At 51.7% G+C, this 7,956-nt stretch overlaps 1 protein-coding gene across 1 annotated transcript; it reads left to right on the top strand.

The window, feature by feature from the left end:
• Positions 1–2,618: 2,618 nt before the first annotated feature.
• Positions 2,619–6,234, top strand: ZIC3 (Zic family member 3). Its single transcript, XM_054996651.1, has 3 exons — positions 2,619–3,765; positions 5,033–5,196; positions 6,049–6,234. The coding sequence occupies exons 1-3, from the start codon at positions 2,619–2,621 to the stop codon at positions 6,232–6,234; spliced, it is 1,497 nt and encodes a 498-aa protein (XP_054852626.1).
• Positions 6,235–7,956: the final 1,722 nt, after the last annotated feature.

Raw genomic sequence — 7,956 nt, 5'->3', positions numbered from 1 at the left:
CCCATTTTTGCGTGGACAAAAGATTCCTCTTTCTCCCTTGTCTTTTGCACCGTCCGAAATATATTCTCTGGTCCCATGTTTCAGCTCGGCCATTCTTTCCCTGTGTCTTTGCTCCCCGCACCCATCTCGCTACCAAACAAGAATCACAGCGGCCCAGGGAAGAAGGCAAGGCGAGACCTATGCATATATACGCATATAATAGCTATGCAGTTATTATGTACAGGCAAAGTGAATCTTTCTGGTTTGGGAAGGAGCCGAACAGCCAGCCCCTTCCAAACCTCCCAGGCCGGTAAAATCAGCTCCCCTCTCTTCTTCTGCATCTTTCTGCCTCCAAAACACTAGCGAGGGGAAGAGGACTTTAACACACAAACGAACAGACAAATCAATCAGTCGAAAGCAATACTGGAAGAAACAGACGCAGACTCACCTCTCACTCGAGGAGTTATGCCCTTGGTGGCTGCTGGGGGGGTTGGCTGGTGAAATGGGAAACGCTGCTACTAAATTTTACGTGTATGCGTGTATATATGCCCACACTCTTCCTAGGTCTGCCTGCTTCTGTCTTTCTCCTTTTGGCCAGACCCTAAAATAAAGAATGTGGTTTTTTTTCCTGGGGCTGACTGGGGGGAAGGATGTGAAAAGGGGGCTGTATTTTATAAAGCGCCGTTTGAAGCACTTTCTCTATGCGCTTCTGAACTTGATCAGATTGTGTGTTTCCTGCGGAGAGACGGCGGCAATCCTGTGAGAGCCTCTCAATGGCGAGTCTTGGGGACTCGGCAAATCTCAGGATATTACAATTACTGGCATCTTTCTTTCGGATCCTTTTCTTTCCACTCTTGGTCCCCCCCATCGTTCTTTGCAAATGCTTTCCAGAACGAGAAAATGAGTGGATTTATAGAGGGCTGGGGGAGGGAAGGGGGGACGGGCGGTTGCAAAAGAGGATCATTATGCCCCGTTAGAAACATCGCCGTAGCTTTTAAAAGAACAAAAATTAATCAAAAATATAAAAACCGAGGTCTTTGATCTGCTACCCACAGATTTCGGGATAATATATTCTCTCTTCCTAGAGGGAAACACCCATCTGTCCTGTTTCCTCGCAGTTTCCTCGCTTTGCTCCCCCCCCCCCCTTTTTAATTTTTCACCTACCCTCTTCCCCGCAGTTAAATGTATAAGTTTCTTCTTTTGCTTAGAGCGGCAAAGAGAAAGAGAGGGGAAAAGTGAAATGATTCACACACACTGAAATTCTGAAGAGCTTTGTATCCCCAGAGGGGCGGGAAAAAAAAGTTCCAGATTTCTGATGCTTTTGCTAGGAAATAAGTGAACAAGAAACCAAGCACATAAAAAAGCAACTTTTCCAAACAACCTCCCCAATAAAAAGTAAACAGAATTATTCCACCCCCCCCATCGTTCTCATTTTTTAAAAAAAATCCTGGTTTTATAAACTCTCATTTTCAGCGCCGTGTCATTAGATCAATTCATTTTGTGGTTAAATAACAATCGCTAAGTTTCAACAGAAATTTGGCAGATCTGGCGCAGAGGCAAATTCTCCTGTCTTCTCTCATCTTTTTCGGTCCAGTCCCCTCCATTCCTTCTCCCCTTTTGCTTTGAAATCGGAGGGAGACATTTCGCTCCCCCACCCCCTAGAAATAGAAGAAGAGAATGAGGAGGACAGTTTTGTGCTATGCGTGCTAAGGGGGACCATCCAAGCGAGTGGACTTTTCTTCCGAAATAGGAACAAGGGCTGAATACATAGACATAGGGCAGACTCTGCTTGCTTGCTTGGCGGGTGAGGGTGGCTCAGAATACTGCCCATGTTACCCCCCCCCCCACCGCAACCCGGACCATCCTCTCCCCCCTCCCCAGCCCGATTGTATCTCCAGTAAACAAAACCTTCAGGCTGGCGGACACCCTTTAACCTTACCTGGGCTTCACTAAACCCAGCCCGTCCAATCAGAAGGCAGGGCTTAAACGCAGCTGCCATCTTCAATGTTAAACCCTGTCAATCACGCGGCGTGGGTCCAATGGGCTGGCCGGCTGGGGGTCAGGTGACGGCTAGCCAGGCGGCTCGCCATTGGCTGCCCGAGAAGCTGCCTCCCGGAGTTGGGTCTTCTCTGCCTCTTTCTCTCTCCCTTTTTTTAAAAAGATGGGTTAGGCAGGGAGGAGCGCCTGACTTTGCCCAGTGCGGGGACGCGGCTCAGTTGGAGAGCAGGGCGCCCTCCGGGAAAGCGGGCGGCGGGGATCCCCGGGGGTGGTGCGCGGGGCAGAGGCGAGACCCGAGGGGGCGCCTGGCCCTCGAGGGGGCGGGCTCGGGGGCTGCCTGCCCCTCTTGGGCTTCGCGGGCGCGTCTGAATGCGGCATTCGGGGGGCTGGCGCGCGAGCCCTCCTGCCTGCCTGGCTATTGTCTGGGGCTGAGCCGGTGGGGTGGGGAGAACCAGCGAGGGGGAAGGCGGCTTTGGGGAGGGGGGTGCGGTGCTGCTTTGGGGAGGGGGAAGAAGACGGAGGAGGAGGAGGAGAGTCGCCGTCGCCGTCGCCGGGCTGCTGCTGCCCGGGCTCGGTGAGCGTCGCCCGCCTGCCGGCCGCCCCTTCGCCGCGCCGCGCCGCACCGCGCCCCGAGCCGGGCGATGACCATGTTGCTGGACGGCGGGCCGCAGTTCCCGGCGCTGGGCGTCGGGGGCTTCGGAGCGCCTCGCCATCACCCGCACGACGTGGCCAACCGCGACGCCGCCGCCGCTGCCGCCGCCGCCGCCGCCATGGGACTCAACCACCCCTTCGGGGACTCGTCGTTCAAGCTTAGCCCGGCGGCCCACGAGCTGGCGTCGGGGCAGGGCTCGGCGTTCACGCCGCAGGCTTCGGGCTACGCGCACCACCACCCGCACCCGCCGCACCCGCACCACGCCGGCCAGGTGCCCTCCTACGCCGCCGCCGCCGCCGCCTTCAGCTCCACGCGGGACTTTCTCTTCCGCAACCGCGGCGCCACCGCCCTCGGGGACTCGGCCTCGGGCGGCGCGGGCGCGGGCGGCGGAGGCGCGGCGGCCGCACAGCACGGCCTCTTCGGCGGCAACCCTCCCGGCGGGCTCCACGCGCCTCCCGGCATCCCGGACGGCCCCGGCGGCTACTTACTCTTCCCGGGGCTGCACGAGCAAAACCAAAGCCACCCTTCCCCGACGGGCCACGTGGAGAACGGCCAGATGCACCTGGGCTTGCGCGGGGACCTCTTCGGCCGGCCGGAGCCTTATCGCGGGGTGGCCAGCCCCAGGGCCGACCCCTATGGGGCGCCGGCCCAGTTCCACAACTACAGCCCCATGAACGTCAACATGGGGGGCATGAACGTGGCGGCGGCGGCCCACCACCACCACCATCACCACCACCACCACCACGGCGCCGGGGCTTTCTTCCGCTACATGCGGCAGCCCATCAAGCAAGAACTCTCCTGCAAGTGGAACGACGAGCCCCCGCCGCCCTCGCAGCCGCCGCAGCACCCGCCGCCGCTGAGCCGGCCCAAAAAGAGCTGCGACCGGACTTTCAGCACCATGCACGAGCTTGTGACCCACGTCACCATGGAGCACGTCGGCGGGCCCGAGCAGAACAACCACATCTGCTACTGGGAGGAGTGCCCGCGGGAGGGCAAGTCCTTCAAGGCCAAATACAAACTGGTCAACCACATCCGAGTCCACACCGGGGAGAAGCCCTTCCCCTGCCCCTTCCCGGGGTGCGGGAAAATCTTCGCGCGGTCCGAGAACCTGAAAATCCACAAAAGGACGCACACAGGTAAAGCGGCGCAGCAGCCCCCGAGAAAGCCCCAGCTGCGCCGGCCTTTCCCTTCGGGGTCGTTTGGGGCGAGAATAAACGCGGAGGAGAGACGGTGGGGTGCGGGAGGGAGGAGGGAGGGAATGCGGGGGGGTGGGGAAGATCAAAGGATGGGGGGCGGGGTACGTGGAAAGGAATACAAAAGAAACGGGTTTTTTAAAAGTCAATTCGTTTTATAAAGAGAAGCTTCTCTCTCCCTCGGTCGGATTTCAAAGCTGGTTCGATTGTGCAACTCCTGGTCAATTTTAGAGGACAGCCGAGTATTTTAAAGCTGTAGAGACGAGCTGGTTTTTGGAGGGGGGCCTTTCTCTGTTTCCCTCCCCCTCCCCCTTGCTCTCAGACAGCCCTCCCCTCCCCCGTCCCTCCGCTTAATACGAGGCAAATAGAAACCGGTTTGTGTTGGGGGTGGGTGGGTGGGTGGGTGGAGGAGTGTGGGTCGCTTTTACGAGCGACTTAGCTCTGTGCAGACATTCTGTGGAGGAAACCATACAAATGCTAATGGCATCTAATTTTCGGTTACTTCCGCTCTCTCTCTTCTCTTTTTTAATGCCTTGATTGGCACATCTTCTAATTAAATCAGTGATACTTTTTGTCCAAGTATTTTTTTGAAAATTTGTTCCCTCTTCAATTCAACTGCTCCGCCAAAAAAAAAAAAGGGGGGGGGGTAACCTACAAGCAGGAAACCAAGGCGTTTTCTTGTCTCCTTGAGTACATCTTATAAAACTGTCTGAATCTCTACAATTTATCTCCGGAGGGCTTTCCTCCCCCCTTCTCTTCCTCTTTCCATTGCTCCTCTCTCCTTAACTGTCCGCTTCCAGGAACCCTCGCGCTGGAAAGGGACAAATTAAAAGCAACAACCGACGGATTTAATTGAACTGTAACATAAAAAACTCCATTGTCTGAGAAGTGTCCCGTCCTACCGCCGTCTCTCCTTCCTTTCGCTTCTTCCCTTTTAAAATCTAGGACAGAAAGTTCTGCATGTTCCAAGAGATAATGGGGGGGGGGGGAGCGGAAAGAAGTTTGAAGTTTAAGGAGGGGGGGGGGAAGAAACTTCTGCTCTAGAAAGAAAGGATGTGTGTGTCTAAGAGGCAGAGGCAGAATAACAAGTGAATTTTCAGAAAGTCCTAAATGTGTTTTCTATAAACCTACTTGCCCTCCGAAGCACGCAGCTAACCATGTCCTCTTTCTTCCCCTTTTGTTTTGAAATATGCATCTCCGAATTTGGCAGGCGAGAAACCTTTTAAATGCGAGTTTGAGGGCTGTGATCGGCGTTTCGCAAACAGCAGCGACCGAAAGAAACATATGCACGTCCATACATCAGACAAGCCATACATTTGTAAAGTCTGTGATAAATCGTACACCCACCCCAGCTCTTTAAGGAAGCATATGAAGGTAATGACCCCCTCTTTCATAGCTGGCCTCTAACCTGTGATAACTTTATATGTATGGTGAGATAATATATATATAGGGAGAGAGAGAGAGAAAGGGTGGGGTTCTAGTTCTATCAATGCACGCAGGTATCTAATTTGCCGTTTTGATATCTTCAGTCACTAGCAGAAAACTGGATTTTCATTTTTATATTTTGATGCTCAGACATTCCCTTGGCCTTTGTAAACTAGTTCACCGAGGAGGGATTTTTATTTGTTTCTTTTAAAAAAAAATCTTTTTTTGAAAATAATTTTTAAACAGTCTTGGGCCTGGCCGGAAGAAGCCGCTGGAGTCAAAGGCAGGTCTCGTCTCCTCCCAGTTAATGATTTTTCTCGGGTGTAAAATCCTCCTCCCTTATTTATAAAAGTGTATATTTTGCCTTCGGAGGATTAATTCAAGAGGGCATGTCCGCTGGAAACGGGCTGGAGGAGTTCAGTCTCAAAAGGATAAACCAGTTCTTTAAAAATAGAATAAGGAAACCCTTCCAATTCGAATTGAAACGGAGTGTGACCGTCGGAGGTTTAAATACACTGCAGCCTTTGGGTCTTTTGATTTCTACCGGCCTTTTGCTTCTTTATTTACTGGGGGATGGGGAAGAGCATTTTCTAGAATTTCTTTTCCTCCATGGATTAGGCTAAATGTTGTGATTTGCCCGAAATGTCTCTCTTACATCCTGTCTTTAAAAAAAAATCAAGCGAGGAGCTGGCGAGAGCGGCCTTGTATTTGACCCCCCAGTCCCTCCCTCCGGAATGACCAGTTGCTTGGGTCAAGGCCTCGTCTCGTGTCTTATAGCCCGTCTCCACGTTCCTTTCGCAGGTCCACGAAACCCAGGGCTCGGATTCTTCTCCGGCGGCGAGTTCTGGCTACGAGTCCTCCACGCCCCCGGCCATCGCGGCAGCCACGAGCAAAGACTCCACCAAACCGCCCCCGCCCGCCGTTCAGACTGCCACCCCCAGCCACAACCCCGGATTGCCCCCCAACTTTAACGAGTGGTACGTTTGATGAGGACAAACAGGAGCCCCCCCCCCCTCCAACCGACCGGACTGGACCAAAAACAGCCAATGCAACATCAAAGAAGTCCATCTCTCGCCTGCGAGTGGAGTTTACATGACAGCGTTGAGAAGGGGGAGGGTCGCCCTTCATCCCCCCCAGCCGGAGGCAGGACGGATTCATGTCTATTTTTCTCAGGATTTCCCCCTTTTCTTTTGCATCGACAGTTATTTCGCTGGTTTCCTTTGCAAAGCCCTCTTTCCAATCACCGCCCTGTCTCGCCCCTTTTTCCTTCTGCCAGCCTTTGGTAATTTTGACTAGTGGATAACAACCCCATTCCTCCTCCTGCGGTGGGATGCTGAGAAACGAGGACTCCAGTTTCCCCTTGGCCTTAGTTGTGATTGTTAAAAAAACACGAAAAACAGTCTTAAAAGTTGCCAAAGTCCTGTATTGTCTTGAACTCTCTCTCTCTCTCTGACACTCCAGCCTTTTCTTTCTCTCTCTCTTTTTCTCTCTGCGCCTCTCCCCTCTTTCTCACTTTCCAAGCACACACTTGTGAATGTATTTCGTCTGACTGGGGGTGGGACGGGAATGTCGTTCAACATATTTTTTTTCAGGATGGCGAACAAAAAAAAATGTGATAATAATTTCACCCACCTCGTGATGGTTTAGTATAAACAGTTGCCTTTTCGTAACAACCTTCTTTTGTAAATACATATCCACGATGCCATATTTATCGTTTGTAATTTAATTATTGAGATAAGTGCCGGGAACTCAACAATATTTATGAAAAAAAAATCCCACAAAAAGGAGAAATGAAAATTTGTTTTTCTAACAAAAAAAAATTCAAACGAACTCTGTACAGCTTTTGGTTTATATAACTGCTTTAGCATTAAAAGTTTATTGTTTTGGAAAGAACCCAGTGGAGCACTTTTCTTTCCAAGCTCACCTCCCTCCCCAATGATTTCTCTTGTTTTGGAAACACTTTTCTCTGTCATAACTACCCCCCCCCCCCCAACATCTGCACCTTCCTTCTTCAAGCTTTCCTCTCTGTGAAATGTTGCTCCTCCCCATACAATCTAACGGTTTGTGCTTCTTTCACCCTGGGAAAAAGGACTTCTCCTGTTTACCTCCCCTCCCCAGAATTTCTTCCCTTCCACGCAAACCTCTTAGGTTCCTTGCTGGGAGTCTACTGCTCTTGAAAAACCGCCATCAAATAAATGTCTTCTTTCGCGTTTCAGAGAAGGCAGAACTACCTTTGCCAGACACGTGTAAACACAGAAAGGTAATTAGTTTTATTGACCTAGGTGAGGGTAAGGGATGTCTGTGTGTACGCCGTTTGCCTTTGAGTAAACACGCCCTCCCAACAGCCTCCATCTCCTTCTGCCCCCTGCTCAGTGATACTTGGAAGCAAAGTCTCCTTCGCTCCAGTGGAACTTACTCCCAAGTAAATGGGTGTTTCTCTAATAGTGAAGTAGAAAGGAGGTATTTGGGGTGGGTAAGAGGAATAAAATATAACTGCACATTCAAGCAATTAGCCCGAAAGTCTAGTTTATAGGAGTGAGTATGTGTTTGCAGTTGGACTGATCATCTAATGTTCTGTGTTTATGTGCGTGTGTGAAATACAGGGGTCCTTTGGGGAGCATATTATTCTGTATATAATAAATACTTATATTAGCTTCAGACACTTTATTTGAAGGAAACCTTCTGGCTTATCTATCCAGCAGTGGATTT

The sequence above is a fragment of the Eublepharis macularius genome, chromosome 13 (genome assembly GCF_028583425.1).
Source record: "Eublepharis macularius isolate TG4126 chromosome 13, MPM_Emac_v1.0, whole genome shotgun sequence".
Lineage (NCBI taxonomy): Eukaryota > Metazoa > Chordata > Lepidosauria > Squamata > Eublepharidae > Eublepharis > Eublepharis macularius.
The sequence above is the reverse complement of the archived record's forward strand: the minus strand, read 5'-3'. Positions and strand labels throughout refer to the sequence as shown.